The 24,396-nt window shown below is 40.3% G+C and overlaps 1 protein-coding gene and 1 pseudogene across 1 annotated transcript; one reads left to right on the forward strand and one right to left on the reverse strand.

Annotated features, from left to right (window-relative positions):
* Positions 1-9,075: 9,075 nt before the first annotated feature.
* LOC133762123 (pre-rRNA 2'-O-ribose RNA methyltransferase FTSJ3-like) lies at positions 9,076-15,182 on the reverse strand (annotated as a pseudogene).
* A 2,510-nt stretch (positions 15,183-17,692) lies between these two features.
* Positions 17,693-19,265, forward strand: LOC133762372 (importin subunit alpha-3-like). Its single transcript, XM_062195372.1, is given in 2 exon segments — positions 17,693-18,151; positions 18,154-19,265. Coding segments are annotated over 2 exon segments (1,491 nt in total). The 5' UTR covers positions 17,693-17,721; the 3' UTR covers positions 19,215-19,265.
* The last annotated feature ends 5,131 nt before the right edge of the window (positions 19,266-24,396 follow it).

Raw genomic sequence — 24,396 nt, forward strand, 5'->3', positions numbered from 1 at the left:
TGTGTGTGTGTGTAGGTGTGTGTGTCTCATTCCGACCTTCCCTTTGTTGATGTAAACTTTTGCGTACATATGCACTCCTGCCATGATTTGTACCATCTGCCACCCTCACCAAAGGATAAATTAATGGGTCTGCCTGATACTGACTTTTCAAACTCCAAAACAACAAGCTACATAAATCTTTTTTTTCTTTATAAATTTAGCTGCTTCAAATATTTTGTTATGTTGATGAAAACTAAATAATATATTATGCTCAGTTCTCCTAGGGAATATTTTAGATTGTAGAATGAGTGAAAGTGATATACGCTTCTTCAGAGTGAATCACTTGTCTTAAAAATCACTTGCCCTTGAGGCCAGTACTGTGGTGCAGTGAATTAACCCATTGCTTGTGGATGCCAGCCTCTCGTAATAGAGCTCCCCCTTTGATTCCTGGCTGCTTAGCTTTCAGTCCATCTTCCTGCTAATGTGCCTGGGAAGGCAGAAGATGACGATGACGTAAGGGGTCTCTCTCTCTCCCTCCCTCCCCGCCTCCCTCCCTCCCCCTCTTTCTCTCTTTGTCTTTCAAGCATTAAATATTTTAATAAAACCATCACCTTCCACATTCTATGGGCTAAAACAGGAACAAAATCGTGACTCAATGACCCCAAGAAATGAGCTCAATACCCTTGGGGATGGTGAAGCAGTGAGACAGGAGCAGTGACCTGGGTCTCAGAATGATCTCATGGAATAGAGCCACATCAATAGCAGGGATCACTGATGAACATGAAGCTTGACATTGGCCCATTCTTTACTTCCCCAACAGTAGAACAAGCAGGGGCTTTACCTCTGCACCATAGCTAGTGACTACCAACAGAGGAGGTGGATGGAGTTCTCTTGTCTAGTCAACTATATCCCTCAGCCCGTGTGCTGAACTATCTACCACCTGAATGTGACCCTAGTAGTTTTCCTTCAATATTGCCACTGAAATCACTACTGCTTGCCTGAATGGTTGGAAAGTTAAGGAGCTGCCATTCTTCATTCATCAGACTACTTGCAGAATCCAAAGACTTGCAAAAAAAGTCACTTAAATATATTCTCCTAGAAGCTACAGCAACTTATTTTAGTCACATACACAAGGAAATGGAGGGGACAGTGGTTCACCCAGAAGACTATTTCATCACTGCCACTCGTTAGAATAGTTAGCACATTGTTGTAATAAGCAAACTGACTTTGAACTAGTTTTATTACTGTCTTTAAATTCCATACAGTTAATTGTCTTCTTAATGTCTGTAGCATGGGAGTTCATTCCAACAGCCCACCATCCACTGCTGCACATTGATCTGATGGAATTTCCTCCTATTGTTTTTCAGAATAGCCTAAATCTCTGTAAAGATGAGAGTCAACTTTTAATGGTATTTGGTACAAATTAAACGGCTGGCGTTGTGGCTCACTTGGCTAATCCTCCGCCTGCGGTGCCGGCACACCGGGTTCTAGTCCTGGTTTGGGGTGCCAGATTCTGTCCCAGTTGCTCCTCTTCCAGTCCAGCTCTCTGCTGTGGCCCAGGAAGGCAGTGGAGGATGGCCCAAGTGCTTGGGCCCTGCACCCGCATGGGAGACCAGGAGAAGCACCTGGCTCCTGACTTCAGATCAGCACAGTGCACCAGCCACAGCAGCCATTTGAGGGGTGAACCAATGGAAGGAAGACCTTTCTCTCTGTCTCTCTCACTGTCTAACTCTGCTTGTCAAAAAAAAAAAAATTAAACAACACTAGTAACACCAAGAAAGTATTCTCTGCAAACTCCTCTAATGGACACTGCCAGAGGCATGCCAATATCTCCTAAGCAACTTACCACCTTCACGCACACCTGTGCAACCACCAACCGTGCTTTATTCGTCCAGTCCCAAGGGTGGTAGCTACTCCCTGTGATCATTATTTTTGCAATGCTTTTTTGATCCTCCAATACAATAGAGGATTAGCTAATCTCCTATACTAAATTATTTTTGTTAAAAAAACTGACACTCTTTCTGAATTAGACCATAGGCCTTGATTAATAAAAAATTATAAACCAAAATGTTGTCATCCAAAAGCCAGACTTCCGTGTTAATGATTAAAATAACTTAGAGGCCAGCGCCGCGTTTCAATAGGCTAATCCTCTGCCTGTGGTGCCGGCACTCCAGGTTCTAGTCCTGGTCAGGGCGCTGGATTCTGTCCCAGTTGCTCCTCTTCCAGTCCAGATCTCTGCTGTGGCCCGGGAAGGCAGTGGAGGATGGCCCAAGTGCTTAGGCCCTGCACCCGCATGGGAGACCAGGAGGAAGCACCTGGCTCCTGGCTTAGGATCAGCGCAGTGCCAGCTGCAGCGGCCATTTGGGGAGTGAACCAACGGAAGGGAGACCTTTCTGTCTCTCTCTCTCACTGTCCACTCTGCCTGTCAAAAAAAATAATAATAACTTAGAAATTATCTCCCATGAATGTATATTTTTGCAATATTTTTGTCATTCAAAACTGTATAATAAGAGAATTTTGAACTCAGAAAACAGAATTCTTGAAAGGAAAATCCCGTTTTCATGAGTTGGTCAACCTTGAACAAACTAGACTTTCTAAGTTCTAAAGTTGTCATGGGGATAAAATGATCCTATCATCACACAAATTTCAGATACTCACCTGAGATAGCAGGCATTACACTGCTCTGTAAATTAACATTTATTTTGACATAGAAGTTATTCATCACTTGTTAATAGTGATTCCTCTGAGAATTGAGAATATATAACTTGGCGCCAAAGGTATGGTGCTGTGGGTTAAGCCACGCCAGCAGCCCATATCGGTGCTGATCTGAGATCTGGCCTCTCTGCTTCCAATCCAGCTTCCTAATAATGCACACAGGAAGGTAGTGAAGGGTGACCTAAGAGCATGGGACCTTGCCATCATCGTGGGAGACTAGATGGAGTTTCTAGCTCCTGGCTTTAGCAAGGCCTGGCTGTTGCAGCCATTTGGGGAGTGAACCAACAGATGGAATCTCTCTGCTTACCCTTCTCTCCCTCCCTCTCTCTCAGCTGATTTGCCTTTCAAATAAATGAATAAACAAATCTTTAAAAAAATTTTAAAAGAATGTAATCAGCCCTGAAGGCATTCGGATCTGGCTGAAGACCCCATGAGAGTATTGTAGGCATGGAAAGCCAAGACACTCTGGCAAAAAAAAAAAAAAAAAAAAAAAAAAAAAAAAAAAAAAAAAACCTAAATGAAAGATCTCTGCAAGTGAGATCCCAGTGGAAAGAACAGGTCATCAAAGAAGGAGGTGCCTTTCTCTGAAGGGAGGCGAGAACTTCCACTTTGACTATGACCTTGTCTAAATAGGATCGATGTCTGCGAACTCAAAAGGCTTCCATAGCCTTGGCAACTCATGACTAGATCCTAGGGAGATTGCTGACGCCATAAACAAGAGTGTCAATTTGTTAAATCAACAACAGGAATTACTGTGCTCTTACTCCTCATGTAGGATCTCTGTCCTTAATGCATTGTTCAGTGTGAATTAATGCTATAACTAGTACTCAAACAGTATTTTACACTTTATGTTCTGTGTGGGTGCACACTGTTGAAATCTTTACTTAATACATACTAAATTGATCTTGTGTATATAAAGAGAATTGAAAATGAATCTTGATGTGAATGGAATGGGAGAGGGAGCGGGAGTTGGGAGGGGTGCGAGTGGGAGGGAAGTTATGGGGGGGCAAAAGCCATTGTAATCCATAAGCTGTACTTCGGAAATTTATATTTACTAAATAAAACTTAAAAAAAGAATATATAGCTTAAATTCTAAAATTTATTGTAACTTTCATATTAATTTCATGTTAATTGATTTTATAGGTTCCTTAGTCATAACAAAGTATTTATTTCCTTATATATTCATTTTCCTTTTTACCTATAATGCTTTCTCAGTGAATTCATTGTCAATAAGAGTTTTGCTTCTCTGTTTATTAGTGGTAAGTGGATAATTGCTCTGAGCCACAAAAACACAGCAAATCACTTGGCCACAGGCTGGCACTGTGGCATAGTAGGTTAAGCCTCTGCCTGTGGTGCCAGTATCCCATATGGGCACCAGTTCATGTCCCAGCTGCTCCTCTTCCAATCCAGCTCTCTACTAATGGCCTGGGAAAGCAGAAGAAGATAAACCAAGTGCTTGGGCCCCTACACCCATGTGGGAGACCAGGAAGAAGCTCCTGGCTTCGGATCATCCCAGCTATGGCCATTGTGGCCATTTGGGGAATGAACCAGGAGATGGATGATATCTCTCTCTCTCTCTCTCTCTCTCTCTCTCTCTTTCTCTCTCTCTCTACCTCTCAAATAAACAAATAAATGTCTTTTTAAAAAATCATTTGACCAAAATATGCAAAAGTATGAAAATAATGGTTTTGACTGATTGACTGTCAGTGATATTTTTGGTCATTTTTCTACCCTTTTAAAGCATATCATGTTAGACTGCTAAATCCCATAACTATCCATACTACCATGCTCCATTTCTAAAAATATGGCCTTCTGTGAGTCACACCAATGACTACAGGAGAAAAATGACAATCTTCTGGCTGAAAATAGAAAAATGACCAGTGGATACTATCGCCTATCGCCTGGATACCTCTCAAGCTCATGCTCAGCTTGTTTCCAAACACCTCGTCACGTCTCCCAGCACGAACAGCTGAGATACTGCCATTTCTGTCTTCCAATCACTCACATTCAAAGTTCAGACTCATCCTTGTCCCGCCTTCTCTAGGAAATTTGGTTGCCATCAGTTGTTGAACTCATTGTTTCTCACTTTTTAATATCTGCCTCATACTCTTCCTCCTTCCCTGCCATGTTTACTGCCCAGCGCCTGCCCAGGCCTGCAACTCCTTGAATGCCGTAGTTAACTTCATCAACTCCTAAGCCATGTGCATGCTCATAAACTGTCCACTTCTTAATGCAATCCATAGTATATAGCCAGAGGGCTTTTCCTATACAATGGCAGGCCTCAACATCGTAGGACCATTTGGCTCAGACGTTAAAGAGGAAATACAGGCAGCAGAGCCCTTTCAAAACTGAAACTCTGTTCTGTGATGCTAACCACGCATATTTTCACATTTCTTTGCAGATCTCTCTTTATTTTTCCTTTTTTCTGACTGTTTTCAAGTTCTTTACTCCAAGATTTTTTTATGTGGTACCCTGGGGATAAGATACAGAAGATCTTCCCTAAGTTAGAAGAGTTCTTTGACTGAATTTAAAGTTACATTGATTTCTTCTTCAAACGTATAGAACATGTCTTTGTTTTGTATTAAGAGGAAGGTATTTACTTTTATATATTTCTTGATTTATTAATATATAGAGAACAGACCTCATGAATTTCATGTATACGACTCCAAGAATGCAATGATACCTTTCTTGTGCCTTCCCTCCCTCCTTCTCCTTTTTTTTTTTTTTTCCAAGAGGGAGATATTTAAACAGACCTTTTCTCAGTTGTCTTTTGTTAAAACTGTGTTCAGAATTTCTCAATTTACAAGAAGAATTTTAGGGTCGGCATTTGGCATAGCAGTTAAGACACCACTTGGGACACCTGCATCTCCTAATGAAGTGCCTGGGCTCAACTCGCAGCTACACTTCCAACTCCAGCTTTCTGATAATGCACACCCAGGGAGGCAGAAGGTGATGCTTCAAGTGCTTGATTCCCTGCCACCCACGCGGGGGACCTGCATTGAGCTCCAGGCTCCTGGCTTCTGTCTTGCCCAGCGCTGGCTATTGTGGTCATTTGTGGAGTGAACCAGGGGACAGAAGATACCTCTCTCTCTCTCCTGCTTTCAAATAAATAAATTAAGATCTTTTTAAAAAATGAAAAAAGACTTTCCTTGGTCTTCCTTGTATTTAAAAAGTTTCATATGCTGGGGACTTTCTGATTAGGCATTTTCCTATTAATGTTATTGCATAGTTTTCATTTAAAGCTTCACAATAAATTAAATTTTGTTGATACTACCCATAAGAGAAACTTTAGAATCTCCAGAAGTCTTTAGACAATTACTTACTCATTTCCCAGAGTTTTTGAAAATCATTTGAGAAACTAAATGCTTTTGAGACACTGCTTTTTGTATTTAATACGACTATAAATAAAACATTGGGATTCTTAGGTTTCTTAGTGTTCACTTGAAAGAAGTTGAAATGACTTATCTTTGTAAAAATACAAAATATTTAAGTTTTACAAATATAAGACTATCTCAAAAAGTTCATGGAAATTGAATTTTTAAAAAGGCACATTCGACACAAATGTTTTGATGTACCCTCACATGTTGCTGACCTCACCACCCTTTCTCCTCCCATTTGTGGACCCACTAAGTGAGCCTGTCCACAGGCTAGAGAGCAACCTAGGACAATGTGACCCAGTCCAAACAGACAGAAGAATTGGGCACATTCCTCTTGCATAAAGTTGAACTAAGACACAGGGAATTCCATGGTATTCTAATTGGAAAGCCTAAGGAGGGAGCTGAAGTACATCGGTGGCAGTGCTGTGTTCCGTAAGCCCTACACTACTACATTTCTGATATTGGATTAATATGAAAGGCCCTTATATCATCTTCCAATCTCCTGGGACACCCCTGTGAAGAGCCTTTGGTCCTGCCAAGCAAATAAAATAAAGCTAAGTAAAGACAAATAATAGTAAGCAAATCAATGCAAGCCATTATTCATAATTTGACTTTCAGAGCACACTATCAATATGCTCTGGATGGCAAAGCATAGAGCATCTTATAAGTAATTAAATTAGACACGAGCTGACACAGTGTCTGGCACGAGGCAGGTCTTCAATCAGTATTTTTGAATGACTCAACCAGTGACTAAATAAGCTATCATTCAACCCTATTTGGCATGAATAAATACTGCTGCTTTTCCACATAGTCATACACTTTCATAGCCATTTGTACTTTAACTTCTTTACATTTCTGTTCTATGCTACTATGGTAACATATGGACAGGCTTACTTGGAGCTCACTTGGAGCCATGGTCAGAGCTCACCACTGATGGATCCATCAGTGGGAGCTGAAAAATGAGGTAAGGCCACTAAATACATGGGGGTATTTCTAAGTGTGGAATGTGGACAGTATCATCAACATCACCCAGGAGACTGCTAGAAATTCAGAGCCTCAGGCCTGGCCCTAGCTTGGATGACTCAGAATCTGCATTTTAAGAACATCTCCAGATGATTTCTGTGCACACCAAATTATGAAAAGGATCACAGTAGAATATGGATCAAGGTTAACCAGTTCACTAATTCTCAACTCCAGGTACAATCCATTCACCTAAGGTCCTTTAAAAAACACAACCCAAAATCAATTAAACTGCACTCAGACCCACTGAGTTAGAGAATCAGAGCTAAGCCCCCACACCACAAGGTGATCTTACTTCCACACCAATGGCATTTAGTGAATATAAATAAAGGTACTTTAAAGTTTAATCAGAAATGAAATTAAAGAATGTTTGTCTTAGTGTAAAAAAGTATGAAATCCATGCAAAAAGGTCATGAAAACACATATTATGAAAAACTCATATTCTTGGATTTCAAAAATTTTGCACAGGAGTCCAATTCCATTTTTTCATGAACTTTTTTGAAGTACACTTATATATCTTTATTTCCATGAATGTAGAGACCAGAAGTTTATTAAAAAAGAAATGATGCCACCAAAGAAGTCCTGCATAAGAAACTAGGAACACATGTTTTGATGTAGAGAAGGTAAAATATCATAAGGTTAAAGTAGAAAGAATATTGTGGAGCAGGCTGAAGACTAAGGCCAACATAGGATATGGTAAACAGGAATCTATTGGAAATGCAAAGAGGGTAAGCAACTGATCTGAGTTGGGAAATTATAAATCATAAACCAGTAAACAAAAAGCAGAGTTGTGGACTTGGCCTGGACAAATAAATAAGGCCCAATAGTAAATGCAATAAGGTCATTTAGGAATTTTCCTACATTCAAACTAAAAGTAAGCATTAAGGAGTATGTAGATAGCATTTAACCACTCAAAAAAAAAAAAAAAACAGTTTTCTTCACCTTGGTTTTATAAAAGAAGTAAATTTACTATGGAAAATTGGGAAAGACAGAAAAAAAGAAAACCTGAAGTAGTCAAAATTCCATAATTCAGAGATTACAATATTCAACATTTTGTTGTGTCTTTCAAGCAGCTTGTCTCTGGTATCATATTTCTTAGAGCTTTCTTTTTTCTGGCTATCATCTTGGTTTTATTCAGCCAATAGCATAGGATGGAGGAAAGCTTGAGAGACTCACATGCCTAAAGAGACAACCTTATAATTTAAAAAAGCCTTTGATGTGGGAAATGAATATATTAATGTCCAATCCAGGTACTTTCCTCCTGCAGAGACAGAAATATTAGGAAGAGGCTGGTATCAAGTGCAAATAGGAACATAATTTAGTTATCAGTGAGGGAATAAGCGTACATTCTGGCAGAACTATGAGCCACCCCACCCAGAAAAGAAACCAACTTCAGTTGGCCAAGAGTTGCTTGTAAAGAACAGAAATTTAAAAAAACCAAAAATAGTACCTCTAAGAGAGTAAGACAGGTCTTTCCAGTCCGTGGTGGAAAGAGAGAAAACAGCAGTCTGCTTATAGAAAAAGAGCTCTTTCCTGCCTTCCATCTTTTTTTTTTTAAGGAATGGGGTGATACCTCAATCTGATACACACCTGGGGTGAGGGGTGAGCATGTGCCCTGGTCCCAGATGCAACAGTTGCATCCTGGGAAGGTGGGTGTATCAAGCCAACAAAGAAACAGCATTATCTCGCAGAGATACAAGAGTTCCTGCTCACCTAAACTTTAACTAAATGCTTAGTTACACCAAATCACTTTGACTATATTCATCCAGTATCTTGCACTCTTCTCAGAAGGATCATGGGTTCACAGCACTGACAAGACAGCTTCTTCAGGCATGATTATAGCTTCCTCATTGAGGACCACCATGGCACTCTATGCAGCTACCTCATTGTCTCCTTAGACAGCTGTGATGTGAGGGCATGGCCAGCAGTGAGGATGTGGAGTGAGCCATGCCACATCCTGCTCCCAGTCCTTTCGCTGGTCAGCTCACTCCCACTTGTGTTTTCTCTTTTGCTCCTTATGTCGCTGTGCTCTCTTGTCCTTCTTCATCCTCGAATCCACCCCTGGAAGTGGCCCCCAGCTCTGGCTAGCCAGAACATCCTGCAGCCCACACCTTCTTTGGAACTTGACTTTTCTCCTGCTAGGCCCAGCATTCTTGTAGAGACTTCACAGCTGTGCCACTTTTTCTTATTCTGAGATGCCTTGCTCCCCACCCCCACACTCACCATAGCTTCTGTCTTATTCTTGGGCTGCTCCAGCTTCTTCAGCATCCTCTGTTTCTTTTAACCTTGGCCTCAACCACGTTCTTAATGAGACATGCATTGATCACCTGCCATTGTTTCCAGTACTGCTTCACTTCCTTCTTGTCAACAGGCAATTGCCCTACCTGGTGCTGCTTTTGCTCCTGCACAAACCACTCCAGCAGCTCCCTCTCATCCTCATTAAATGCAAACCAGTTGAAGAAATTCCCTACCATGTCTCTTTCAGCCATTTTGGAAGAAGCAATAACAGCACCTGAATCAAGACTTTCAGGGCTCAGTATCTGATGTTTCCCTGGTCTTTGACAGGCGCTATATATTATGGGATTGCGGGGTGGGGGGCATGAATTTGCTTCTAACCACAGGATGGTTCCCATCTCTCTTCATGATCACTGCTATGCTATCACTGTGTCAACTGCCATCTTTCCTTCCCTCCAGGGCTGGTGGCAATTTCTCTCCTCGAAGGAGCCTCTCATTGCCTTATCCTGGAATGGGGAAGACTGTCCTTCCATCTTCAAATGAAGGTGGTGGGTGGTGCTGGTGGTGGTGGCTCTGGTACACCAGCTGAGCCTAGTTGATCTGCAGGGCCTCAACCGCATCACCCTCAATCCCATGGAAACCATCCTCTGTGACCACAGATTGCCTGTTCTTCCAGCAATACCACCTCTTCCTCCAATGATAGCAGCAGCAGAGTCTCTTTGTCCTCTTCTTTAATATCTGCTTCTTCAGCAAATTGCACACACCCTGGATCCAGGTCACTGTCCAGAGATACCTCACCTTCCTCCTCCTCATCTGACACATACGTGACATCCCTTGGCAGATTAGACAGAAGTGTGTTCTCAGTGCTCACATCCCCTTGTGCCATTTCCCCTAACAGGTGGTGATTCCAGATGGTCCACACAGAGAACATGCCAGTCTCCCCCTCATCCGCAATGGAAACCCCAGGAAGACCCATCGTCACCTCCACACCCTCCCACTGCCTTCTCTGCTCATGCGGCAGATTCTTTTTCCTCCTCTTTAATTCTACCACCTCCCTGGCCTTCATCTCTACCAAAATCCAGTTCAGTTGCTCCTCCTCACCCCTCTCCCTCTTCAAATGACTTTCTGTGGACACAGGTGTTGGCTCCTCCTTATCATCACCTTTTTCTTCCTCCTCTTCCTCCTCTCCTGAGCTCACAATGCCTTTGCCTGCTCTTTAAGCTCCTTGGTCATATCTTACCAAAGCTTTGTTCTCCAATTCATAAAGCTGAGTTCCTCATGCCCCAGCACTTTGATGTCCTGGCCGCATGCCTCTTTGTCCTCAGTGGTCTAGATGCTGTACCAACACATCATCATCTAGCAAGATTTCACTGGCTTTGGAGAGGAAGTTAGCAGGGTTGGCAGCTCAAAAAAAGTCAGTGATGGAGTTGAGATGATAAAGAATGAACTCAGCTTCTGCATAGCCTTCAACCTTGGCTTCTTCTTAGTAACCAACTTGGTAAGACTTAGCCTGCATTTGAACCTCCTTGAAGGTAATACTGGGGCTGAAGAATTTATTGTCAACCTTATCAGAAGCCAGGAATTCCCAGCAGACTACAAAGATCTATGTAGATTCATGGTGAGAAGCTCGGGGCTTGGTAGCCTGGACATGATGGAATGGCTGTTGAAAGATCCATAGCAGGGGCTGATCGTCACTGGAACAGAAATCTTTGCCCTGAAGTGGCCACCATGGGCCAAAAAATGACATCCAAACACAGAGCCATCAGTGTCAAGTGGGCTTGTGAGGAAGCAAGATGAACCCAGCTAGCCACAACACTGGGGCCCTCTCACTGGGTACAACATCTACCTTCCTAATATTCTGCTCCTTTCTCAGGGCCTGCTTACACTCCTGGAGTGTCACCACCCCAGAGAGAGTCTTGATCGGCACCAGGTCCACTCCCACGGTAAGACTGGATTCAGGCATAAACGGGACAGCCCCCTGCAGCCATCCCCTTGGCACAGCATGCAGGTCCAACAAGACCTGGGCTTTCTGCAGGAACTAAAAGCAGCGACTGAGCTGGATCAGCTTGCAAGCAGAGCAGGAGCAGTCACCAGTCTCTTTCAGCAGGTGTAGAATTCGTCTCCCCCTCCCCTGCACTTGCCGAATTTGCCCTCTTGCCCATGGTGGAATGAGGAAGGGTCACTCAATCTGAGCAGAACAAGGAAGTGGGAGACATCTCTTCCTGGACAACTATATTCTGCTTCCCATTTTCCCACCCCCACAGCAAACACACTTCACAAGCTTTTATTCTAAGACACAATATGAATGAATAACATATTTACTGAACAAATGCATACTTACTTGTTAACTGACAACATGTGAACACATAAACACACACATGTGTGTGTGTGCACATAGGGCCTTCAAAAAGTTCTTGAAAAATGTATTATGGAAACATTACACAAAATGAAAACATAATGTTGAGGTATATTGTAAGTATCAGGATTTTTCTGCATTTCCTTTTTGGTTAAATTGAATCGAGGTTTTTCCTCACCTGGAGTACGGAGTGCCTTCTGGTCATCAGTCAGAGTTTTTAACACATAGGTATTCAGCCTGAGTAGAAGTCCTGCACCAAGCTCATATTGGACATGCTGCCTCTCCTAGCTTTGAAAATCCCAAGACTGAAATCAATTTCTACAGAGTTTAATATACCATTGCCTACTGTCTGACCCACCAAGTGCATGACAGCCAATATACTGCATAAAAATAACTTTTGCTTGAAGTATGAACCTATAATAATTTAAGGCATTAAGGCATTAAAAGCAATAATCTGCAATTCAAATTTATGTGAAAATACTTGTCTGATTCCACTGTAAATAACTCAACTGTGATGGCAATCACGTGAATGTATCTGCTCGTAAATTTTGATTCCCATTTCTGATTATTTTCTCTTTGTACATTCTTTGATGAGCTAAACTCAAAGTGTCTCATTATTTTGTTTCATCTTGAGTGTCTTTGGTTATTAATCATTTTGAACAGGTTTAATGCTGATTGGCCATCTGCATTTCTCCTTCCGCAAATTGTCCTGGAAATGTCCTCTGCTCATTTCTCCCTCTGGCTTCTGCTTTTTCTCCTCCTCCTCTGTAATTTGACAGGTGGGCAGGGGGTGGGGAAACAAGGGAGAGCAAGAGCCAGAGAGTGAAAGAGTCAGAGGGAGGAAGGAAGGAGGGAGAGAGACACATCAGGGCCAGAAGCCAGGAATGCAATCCAGGTCTCCCACATGGACGGTAGAAACTGAATTACTTGAGCCATCAGTGCTGCCTCCAAGGGTCTGCTTTAGCAGGGCAGAATCAAGACTCAGAGCTGGGAATTGAACTCAGGCACTGTTGATGAGGGATGCAGATTTCTGAATTGCTAGGCTAAATGCCTGCTCCTGTTTTTGTTTTCTAATGTGCAAACATCCCTACAAACTAAGAAAAATAGCATTTACTTTTCATATTTGAAGCAAATGTTTTTCGTTGTCTTATTTGACTTTTACACTTTTTTGTGCATGCATACAAAATATATATGCTTATGAAGTCAAGTAGACCAACATCTTCATTAGAATTTCTTTCAGTAAGTGTACACTTTGGAAATTCTTTCTCTACTTTGAGATCAGATCAAAATTGTTGAATGCACTTTGTTTCAAAGTGCAATTGTTGGGTAGGTGTTGTGACACAGTAGGTTAAGCCTACATCTACAATGCTGACATCCCACTTAAGCACCAGTTCAAGTGCTGGCTGCTCCACTTCTGATTGAGCTTCCTGCTAATGTGGAAGATGGCCCCTGCCATTCACATGGGAGGCTAGGATGAAGCTCCTGGCTCCTGATTTTGGCTTGGCCAAACCCCAGCTATTGAAGCCATTTGGGAAGTGAATCAGCAAATAGAAGTCTTCTCATTCTCTCTCTGTCTGTAACTCTGCCTTTCTAAGAAATAAATTAATCTTTTTAAATAATTTGATTGCTTTTAAATATATTTTTATTCAGAGTCTTGCATTTTATGGGTGACTTTGATCTGGAACTTAGTGTATATTACATGAAGCTCTACATTTACCTGAAGGAAATAATTCATATAATTAATCCTCCTCTGAATATCCTATTAGACTTTGTTATTATCTCAGAATGTATCACAAATTGTGCTTCTGGATTTCTCTTCTGCCCAATAGCTCTCTATGTCTTTTCTTAACATATGTAGTACATTTTAATTTTGTAGTAAATCAATGTGTATTGCATTTAACTGTAATAGAAATCCCTGCAACAAGGAAAATAATTTTTTTTTCACTCAATAAGAGTCCAAGGCTGAATCAACTGCTAAAGATACCAGCAGATACTCCTAATCCATCTCTCTTCTTGCTTCACCAATCTTAGCAATGACCACTGTAATTCCAGCTATCACACACTCATTTCGGAACAGGCAGTATCTGTGCCATAGGATCATCTTAAGCTTTGAGAAAATCTATGAAATCACAGGAGTTTGGAGGGTATTGGATGTGTGTTTGGCTTTCACAGCCTCTGTGAGTAGAAGACAAGACAAAAGCAATTGAAATCAGCATTGAGTGAGCCAGCACATGGTGTGCTGTCACACAGAACATTTGATAACTTTCAGGAAAAAATGCCCCGCTCATATTTCAAAATTCCATAGCTTTTCTTTATCCTTCCTAATGGACTTCGGAGTTAGATGTCATAGTTTATTAGGTTCACAATGAGAATTCCTCAATCAAGAATATTTTATTTTATTTATATCTTATATAAATATAAAATAAACATATTTATAAGAATAAATATATATTATTTATTTATATTTTCTTAAATGGTTTTCACTAATATTTTGTTTTAAATTATGTAAGGCCCATGGAGTTCTTGTTAGATTATTCTGAGGAATTTAGTGTTTTGTGAAAATCATGCTTTTCTATTATTGCAGTTTTTAATTAGTTGCTAATATACATGTGTTAGTCTACTTTGTACTGCTCTGACAAAACACCTGGAGCTGGGCACTTCACTAAGAATAGAAATGTCTCTCAGTTCTGCAGGTGGGGGATTTCAAAATCAAGGACCAGCACCTGTTGTGTGCTTTCTTACTGCATCTTCATGATGCAAGGCAGAAAACCAAAAGAGAGCAAGCAAACCTGTTCATACTGGCCCTTAGAGCAGCACTCATTTTCTCATTGGAGGAAATGCTCATGGCCTAAACACCTCCCGAAGGCCTCCCCTCCCACCACTGTTGCATTTGGGATTGTTTTCAATAGGGGAGTTTTGATGGACACATTCAGGCCACGGCAATACAGCTATGGGAAAGCTATTGATTTGAGGCTGCCTATTTTGTAATGCAGATACACTACTGGACCCTTTTTAATTTAAATAATCTTCCTGGATTTTATATTTCTTTTCCCCTTCAAGTTCCTACATAGAATGTTATGCTTAACAATAATTATGAGCTACCTTTGTACCACAAACATCTTTATTTCAAATTTACTTGCATTACACACAATTTTATCAATCTTGTGCTTTAGAAGAAAAATACTCTAACAGTTAATTTTACATGTCAACTAGACCTCAGATATTTTGTTAAATATTATTCTGGGTATGTCTGTGAGGACAATTCTGGGTGAGATTAACATTTGGATCCATAGATAGACTAAAGATTACCCTCCCCATGTAGGTAGACCTCACAAAATCCACTGAAGACTTGAATAGGACAAAATGGCTGAGAAAGGAAGTCTGTCTGACTGCCTTAGAACTGACGGTCTTAGGACATAGTCTCCTACCCGCAGATTCAGATCAGAACTTACACCATCAACTCTCCTGGGTCTCCAGCTTGCCAATCTTGGGACTTTCATGTCTCCATACTTCATTAGGCACTTTCTTACAATATACATATAAGCCTACTTTGGAGAAATTGCAGGTTTGGTTCTAGAACACCAGTAGAAAGCAAATATCACAATCACAATAAAGTGAGTCACATGAATTTTTTATATTCTATTACATATAAAGGCTACCTTTATACTATACTTAGTCTGTTAAGTGTGCAATAGCATTATATTTTAAAACACAATGGACACACCTTAATTGTAAAATTACTTCATTACTAAGTGGGTTTCTGGAGCAGTATTTAAGACCCTGCTTGGGAACCCACATCTAATATCAAAGTGATTGGGTTTAAATCTCAGCTGCGTTCCAGATTCCAGATTCCAGTTAATGCATGCCTTGGAAGAAGCAGGTGATGGCTCAAATATTTGGGTCCCTAAAACCCACGTGGGACACCTGGATTCAGTCCCAGGCTCTTGTTTCTACATGGCCCAAATCTTGCTACTGTGGGCATTTGAGGAATGAACTAGCAAACAGAAGCAATCTTCTTTCTCTCTTTCTCCTCTCTGTGCCTTTCAAATAAAATGAAAATAAATTAATTAATTAAAATACTTTATCATTAAGGAATGCTAATGATTATCTGAGGCTTCAGTGAACTGCAATTTTTTTGCCAATGGAAGGTCTTCGTAGTTATTGTATTATTTATATATTTATTTGAAAGACAAAGAAAGAGAGACAGGCAAACAAAGATCTTCTACCCCCTAGTTTATTCCCTAAATGCCTGTAACAGCCAGAGCTGGGTCAGGCATAAGCCAAAAGCCCTAAACTCAACCCAAACCTCATCCATGGGCAGCAGTGTCTCAAGTACTTGAGCCATCATCTGCTGCCTCCCAGAGTTTGCATTAGTAGGGAGCTGGGTCGGAAGCAGAGCTGGAACTCAGAGCCAGGGACTCTGATAGAGAATACCAGCAGCCCAAGCAATGACTTAACCACTGTGCCAAATGCTTGCCGCAAGGGAGGTCTTGCCTTGATGCGATGACTGCTGATTGACCAGGGTGGTTGTTGCTGAGGTTGGAGTGGCTGCGGCAGTTTCTTAAAATAAGACAATAATGAATTTTGCCACATCAGTTGACTCCTCTTTAATTCATTGATTTTGAGAAACATTCTAAGTCCAACTTGATTTGTTTCTCCTTGTGGGTAAATTTCAATGTTTTCTCTTAATTACTTCTAGAGCCGTCCTTTAATCTGAAAAGTCTACCACAAATGTAACTTTTGTTTTTCTTTTTCATACCATGAAGTTTTTAGATTTAGGTTATATTTATTTGTGGAAGATAAAAGATGCTTCTATTTGATTACTATTTCTATGACTTAAATTCCTTTTTCTTGAAATTCCTTGAATCTATATTTTGGATCTTTTACATTGAAGCTTCTTTTCTCTATATATTTTTACTCTATTACTGTAAGAACAGTTTCTCATCCAAAGTTTGATTTTTTTCAGTATCAAATCTATGATTTGTGTCTTATGCCCATTTGCATTCAGTGACTGTTTCCCACGTCCTTTGAAATTTTGGATTATTCTTCATTTATGACTAATTGTCTTCACTAAGGAAAAATCATGTTGAGAAATATAACTTGAATGTTTTCTAAGATTTTTAGCCTTTCTTGGCCGGCGCTGTGGCTCACTTGGCTAATCCTCCGCCTGCAGGACCGGCACCCCAGGTTCTAGTCCCTGTTGGGGCGCCGGTTCTGTCCTGGTTGCTCCTCTTCCAGTCCAGCTCTCTGCTGTGGTCCAGGAAGGCAGTGGAGGATGGCCCAAGTGCTTGGGCCCTGCACCCGCATGGGAGACCAGGAGGAAGCACCCGGCTCTTGGCTTTGGATCGGTGCAGCGCCAGCTGTAGTAGCCATTAGGGGAGCAAACCAACGGAAGGAAGACCTTTCTCTCTGTCTCTCTCTCTCACTGTCTAACTCTGCCTGTCAAAAAAATAAATAAATAATATTGGCGAGCAGGGTTGACGGAGATGGGCGTGGCTGCGGCGCCGGGGCCCTCAGATCGAGGCTGCCTCCCCCTCTCAGCCAGCAGCATATTCTGCCGCCATTGCCACCGCCCGGCCCGGCAGTTGTCTTCGCCGGAGCTGCCATCGAGCTGGGGTTAGGGCGGGGGCATGGGTGGGGAGAGGAGGAGAAGGCCAGGGCCTAGGCAGAATGAAGAAAATTGCAAATTACAAAATTTAAAAACTGATGAATACCAGTAACAAAGTCCAGAAAAAAATAGCCCTTTTTTCTCTACATTTCTGCCTGCGTTGAGTTATAAATCACATACCATATAATCCACCCATTAAAAGTGGCTTTTGCGCATATTCACATAGTTGTGCAACCATTACCGGGATCACTCTTAGAATATTTTCACTTACCTCAAAAAAGAAACTGGTGCTCATTAGCAGTCACTCTTCGTTTTTCAACTACCCAAGCCCCAGGCAACCACTTTGTCTCTTTAGATTTGCCTGTTCTGGGCATTTCATTTAAATGGAGTTACACAATTTGTGAGCTTTTGTGACTGGCTTCTTTCAGACTATGAGAAGACAACGAAATGACGTTGTAGTTGAATTAAGGAAGAATAAAAGAGATGAACATCTCTTAAAGAGAAGGAATGTACCACATGAAGATATCTGTGAAGACTCTGATATAGATGGTGATTATAGAGTGCAAAATACCTCTCTAGAAGCTATTGTTCAAAATGCTTCAAGTGATAACCAAGGAATTCAATTAAGTGCAGTTCAGGCTGCTAGAAAGCTTTTGTCCAGTGATCGAAATCCACCAATTGGTGACTTAACAAAATCTGGAATATTACCTATTTTAGTCCATTGTCTTGAAAGAGATGACAATCCTTCTTTACAGTTTGAAGCTGCATGGGCTTTGGCGAACATTGCATCTGGAACCTCTGAACAAACTCAAGCAGTAGTTCAGTCCAATGCTGTGCCACTTTTCCTGAGGCTTCTTCATTCACCCATCAGAATGTCTGTGAGCAAGCGGTATGGGCTTTGGGAAATATCATAGGTGATGGGCCCCAGTGTAGAGATTATGTCATAAGTCTTGGAGTTGTGAAACCTTTACTTTCATTCATAAGTCCATCTATTCCTATAACATTCTTAAGAAATGTTAGTTGGGTTATGGTCAACTTATGTCGCCACAAAGACCCACCACCACCAATGGAAACCATTCAAGAGATTCTTCCAGCCCTTTGTGTTTTAATTCATCATACAGACGTAAATATTTTGGTAGATACAGTGTGGGCCCTCTCTTACCTTACTGATGCTGGCAATGAACAGATACAGATGGTAATAGACTCTGCAATAGTTCCTCATTTGGTTCCTCTGCTCAGCCATCAGGAAGTTAAAGTTCAGACGGCTGCACTTAGAGCTGTGGGCAACATTGTTACTGGAACTGATGAGCAAACGCAAGTAGTTTTGAACTGTGATGCTCTTTCACACTTCCCGGCACTCCTGACACATCCCAAAGAGAAAATTAATAAAGAAGCAGTGTGGTTTCTCTCTAACATCACGGCAGGAAATCAGCAGCAGGTTCAGGCAGTAATTGATGCCAATCTTGTACCAATGATAATACACCTTTTGGATAAGGGGGATTTGGGCACTCAGAAAGAAGCTGCTTGGGCCATAAGGAATTTAACAGTTAGTGGAAGGAAAGATCAAGTGGCCTACCTTATCCAACAAAATGTTATCCCACCTTTTTGCAACTTGTTGACTGTAAAAGATACACAAGTTGTGCAAGTAGTACTCGATGGACTAAGTAATACATTAAAAATGGCTGAAGATGAAGCAGAAACCATAGCCAATCTTATAGAAGAATGTGGAGGACTGGAGAAAATTGAACAACTTCAAAATCATGAAAATGAAGACATCTACAAATTGGCCTATGAGATCATTGACCAGTTCTTCTCTTCAGATGATATTGATGAAGATCCTAGCTTTGTTCCAGAGGCGATCCAAGGTGGAACATTTGGTTTCAATTCATCTGCCAATGTACCAACAGAAGGGTTCCAGTTTTAGAAAGATGTTGTGGAAGTTAGGTACAATGCAGCACTGATATATATATATATATATATATATATATATATATATATATATATATATAAAACGGTTTGATCCATCAAGCTTGGCTCATGGGATCTGCTGCTGCATTAAATCGGGAAAGAAAATGTGAAGATTTCATTTGGAATCACAGAAAATGCCCAAATGAGGTCTAGATGGCGAGTGGGTGCGAGTGAGAATGAGTGACAAATGTAATGAAAACTTTGCATGGATGCTTATATAGGTTGTTCAAAGTAAAAAGGGCTACAGGTCACAGATCTTCAGTGCCTGAGAAAGGAACATTGACTTAACTCTATATCAATTGAGGGGAAAGTGCAGTATTGTCATCTTCAAGCCCGTAAGCATAAAAGAGAAAAGAATGCCCATATAACTCAAAGGAACATGAGCCCAGGCCTTGCTATGAAGCAGTGTGTGAGTGGACAATGTTGAATGAATGTCTGGCTCAGTGATAAAGAGCCAGGTTCATCTTTCAAATCCAGGGCTCTTCACTCATGAAGCAGACTCCTAGTCCTGGAGTGACTGTGTACGAGAGTGTGGTTGTGGTGCTGTATGTGAACGCATGCAAGCTTGATTCGCCTTCAGGGGGGCTGATAACAAACCTAGTAAATCATCAGAGTGAGATCATAAGTGTTATTGTACACTGGACATGAAAACAAAGACCGGTTTAGCAGCAGACATTGGTTTACTCTGCAGCCTGTGTTTTCTATTTCCTCCATTCCCTTTCCCCATCCCACCCTCTTTTTTTTTTTTTTATTTACTTTACCTAATATGGCTTTTTTTTTTTAGTTGCTTCTCAAGTCAGAAAACTTCAGGAAGGTTTCCCTGTGCATTTGCACCAGATGAATGTTTGATGCTATGAAAAGCTTTCCATATCATCAAAACTAATTTGTGTAGATTTTTGCATGAAAAAAATCATAAATTTCCCTCAAAATAGACTGTGTTGCAGTACACAAGTTACCATAATAATATAAAAAACAGTAAAATGTGCTTAAAAGGCCATCCTTTTCATTTTCAGAGATAACATAAAGATCTTTGCATGAAGTAAATCTACAGCATAGTTCATTTTTAGATTTTGTTGAGTCCTGTAATTAAGAAGAAGAAAAAAGTTTCAGTTGTGGTAGAATACCATGCTGTGTTTAAATGTTACTTGTTTTCAAACTTTGTTTTCTATGAAATGATATGGAAACTTCTAAAATGGAATTTGGTGCATATGTACTGCTGAATAAAGACCGATGAAGAGGTTTGAGTAGATGTACAAATCAAGTAATGGTTTGAACGCCTTTAATAATATGCCTAATCTGTTCAATTGTTTTAGAATCTTTTTATCTTAGATGTAGGCAGCCATGAACAATCTATTTTGAGCCACTCTAGAGAGAAAACTTTGTATTTTTAAAACTTGCATGAAAGTTATGCAAGTGGTTTTTATAAATTGGAATAATGCCTCAGTTTTGAGGTTATGCACACTAAATTAAATGTGACATAGATTAATTTGTACAAAAAGAACTCTTTATAAGGTGGCTCATTGTAGGAAATCCTGCGCCTTCCCCTTTGAGCACAAGTGTTGCATGCACAACAGTTTGCTATAAGAAACATACCAGATTAGCCACCATTAGCATCTATATCTACTTTGTGTTTAAAAATCAACTGGTAATTCTGAAACACTGTAGAATGGATAAAAATTATTTTGTGATCATAACCCTTTGTTGAACTAGAGTATTTTTGCAGCATTCCTTGTCATCAGAAACATGGTTAAAGTTTAAAACTAGAAGCAGCAGAAAACTAGCTTGTAAAATTTATCCAAGTAGACTTCAGGCTAGGCTGTCTTGGGGAAATAAACATTAAAACTTAAAGCAATGTTTTACATGGGATGTGTGTGTGTGGTGTGTGGATTTTTTAAATGTTAATCTTTAAATTAGACTATAACTCAGTGAATTAATTAGCTTGTTGTCTTTCTTAAGCTCTTTACCTAGGGCCAACAAAACAAGAAATCTCATTTTGTAATTTCAGTATGTACATACTAATATTTTGGCCCACTGAATTTGTTCAGTTGACACAGTCTATGCTTCTGATTTCTGTTTGTCAAAGCCAAGATTTTAACCTTCCTTCACTTTCCCAGCAAAATAGACTGAGAGAAAGAAAAAATAAATAAATAAATAAATAATTTTTAAAAAAAGATTTTTAGCCTTTCTTTCATTAAATGTATTTCAAAACGAGGTCGTCTTTGTGTTTCTTTGGAACCACAGTATCTGTGGTAATGATTTTTCTTCTCTATTTAAAGAGAGCGGGGATGCTTACTTGGCATTGTGTATCAGTTAGCTATTGCTGCATAATAAATCACTCCAGACTCATTGCCTTAAAATGATAACTGCAATTAGTTCATGATTTTGTGAGAAAACGGAGTCTGTGCTCAGTTGGATATTTCTGTTTTCACTGTGCTCCCTCATGCATCTGTGGTCAACTCCAAGTCAGCCAGGTGACTCTGAATCTAGAAATTGATAGACTATTAGCCAGAAGACCTTGGCCATCCTTCAACAGCCTCTTGGCTGGACAAGGGGCCCAAGAGAGCAATTAGAAATCTGGAGATGCCTTTTCACACCTCCAGCTTGTATCAAATTTTCTACTCTCTCATTACTCAAGCCAAGTTTCATAACTAAACCAGCGTCAGAATGGGAGGGGACTATAGAGTTACAGGACAAGTACATATACATGGAGGTCCTAAACCGTGCAATCAATGTATTGTCTCATATTCACATCATAACCAAGCGGAATCATGAAGAGACTAGCTAAAACACCCACCCATGTCTTTGTAGGCAACATGGGAGGCCTAACCAGTTCCTGTGGGTAGTAGATCAGGAGGAATAGTTACCTGTAGCAGGCATATTCCACCATGCCCCGGTTGTACAATGTGGTTCCCATACTTGGATTGTACCCTAGTGTCCCTAGAACTGTTGAGATCATCAAGGTAACTGGTAAATCCATGAAGGTCTCGTAGTCTATTCTTACTAATATTTCTAGTAAGAACCAGGTAACAGTGTAGGCCTACTAATACCCTCCCTTAACTCTATGCAAAACGACTTTCTTTCCGAAAGAGAGATAGTTTAGAAGGCCTTTCTAACCTGTACATTGTCTCACCCAAACTATGTTTTGGGATGAAAATTCCCAGAAGGTTCTATTGTCACTATTATGATGCAGGTTTTTCCAAGTTGGCATGAACCACTGCTGCTACTGTTGTTGTTGCTATAGTTGAGGTGTAATATACATATAATGCTTGCATCTTACGTGTTTGGTTTGGTGTAAATCTCAGGTAAGCACCACCCAAAATTGAGATTCAGAACTTTTCCTTCATCTCAGAAAGATCTCTTGTGTTTGCCTCCATCTATTCTTCCTCGTGCCAAGGTAACAAGTTTCTGCTTTATTTTGCTAGAAATTCTTGTGCCTCTTCTTGTAATTTATACAGCTGGAACGGCTTTTTATTTCCTTAACATAATCATTTGAGATTGATCCATGTCATTGCAGGTGTCATTCATTAGCTTGCTCCTTTTTATAGCTGAGTAGAATTCTGGTGTTTAAATATAACACAGTTTGTTATCCACTCTCCTATTGATAGACATTTGGTATATTTCCAGTTTGGGGCTATTATGAATAAGGCTGCAGAAAATATTTCCAATATATTCTACTTGCTGCTGATGAATTTCCAAGGAACAACTGTTTATAATTCAGCTCTGGAGGGTTCTTTCAGTTTCCTAAAAATTCAATAAAAGTGTTCAAGATGTTTAGCATGACCTTAATTTCAAAACATTGCAGCTACAGGTTTTAAAAGTAGGACTTGGTGATTATTAAAAGTGAAAATATGCTCCTAAGGAAAAAAGTAATATTTATTCAATAAGCATTACCAATAGCAATTTAAAGGATGATCTCCATGGTATAATGCAAGGCAAAGTATTTGTAGAAAAACTGAAATAAGAACTGGTTTGCTTTGGTGCAAAAAATAATTTGAAACCCATGCATAGTTTTTTTCATAATATGCATTTTCCATGAATTTGTTGAAAATCCCTCTAAGTATGGATTTCAAAAAATTTTGACACCAAATAAATTTACCTTTTAACTCCATTTCAATTAATTCTTTGAAGTATCCTTCACATATAATTTTAAGAAAAAAAATATTTTTAAAAGTTTATTAGCTGGAGATGGCGCTGTGGTGCAGTGGGTTAAAGCCCTGTCCGAGAAGTGCCAGCATCCCATATGGGCACCGGTTCTAGTCCTGGCTGCTCCTCTTCTGATCCAGCTCTCTGCTATGGCTTGGGATAGCAGTAGAAGATGGCCCAAGACTTTGGGCCCCTACACCCACATGGGAGACCCAGAAGAAGCTCCCAGTTCCTGGCTTCAGATCGGTGAAGCTCCGGCCATTGTGGCCATCTGGCGAGTGAACCAGCAGATGGAAAACTTTTCTCTCTGTCTCTACCTCTCTCTGTAACTCTGTCTTTCAAATAAATAGAATAAATCTTTAAAAAAAGTTTATTAGCATTTTATGGAATTTGTTTTGAAGACTAAACTTCAAAAGACATGTAAACCAATCAGACAAATAAAATCTTATAATGAACATCTAAAATCACTTTAACATCTTTTTCTCATGGGATGACAACAGTATTACCATAATTGTACTGCTTTCTTATTTTTATTAAAATTCACTCTTTTCAAGATTATTATGAGCAAATACTGATTTTTAGTACAGGTTGTATATCTCTTATCTGAAATACTTGGGACCAGACTACTTTAGATTCCAGGGTTTTTTATTTTTATTATTTTGGAGTTGTTGTGTATACATGAGACATCTTTGGGATTTGATCCGAGCCTAAACATGAATTTCATCTTTGTTTTATGTAAACATTATATACATAGCCTGAAGACAATTTAATACAGGTTGTATAATAATGTTGTCATGAAACAGAGTTCCATTGTGTGGAACATCCTACTTGAGACCTGTACTGGTGTTGAAAATGTTTCAGACTTTGTACTATTTAAGATTTCAGATTAGGTGGCCGGCGCCGCGGCTCACTAGGCTAATTCTCCACCTTGCGGCGCCGGCACACCGGGTTCTAGTCCTGGTCGGGGCACCGATCCTGTCCCGGTTGCCCCTCTT

The sequence above is a fragment of the Lepus europaeus genome, chromosome 6 (assembly GCF_033115175.1).
Source record: "Lepus europaeus isolate LE1 chromosome 6, mLepTim1.pri, whole genome shotgun sequence".
NCBI classification, from domain to species: domain Eukaryota; kingdom Metazoa; phylum Chordata; class Mammalia; order Lagomorpha; family Leporidae; genus Lepus; species Lepus europaeus.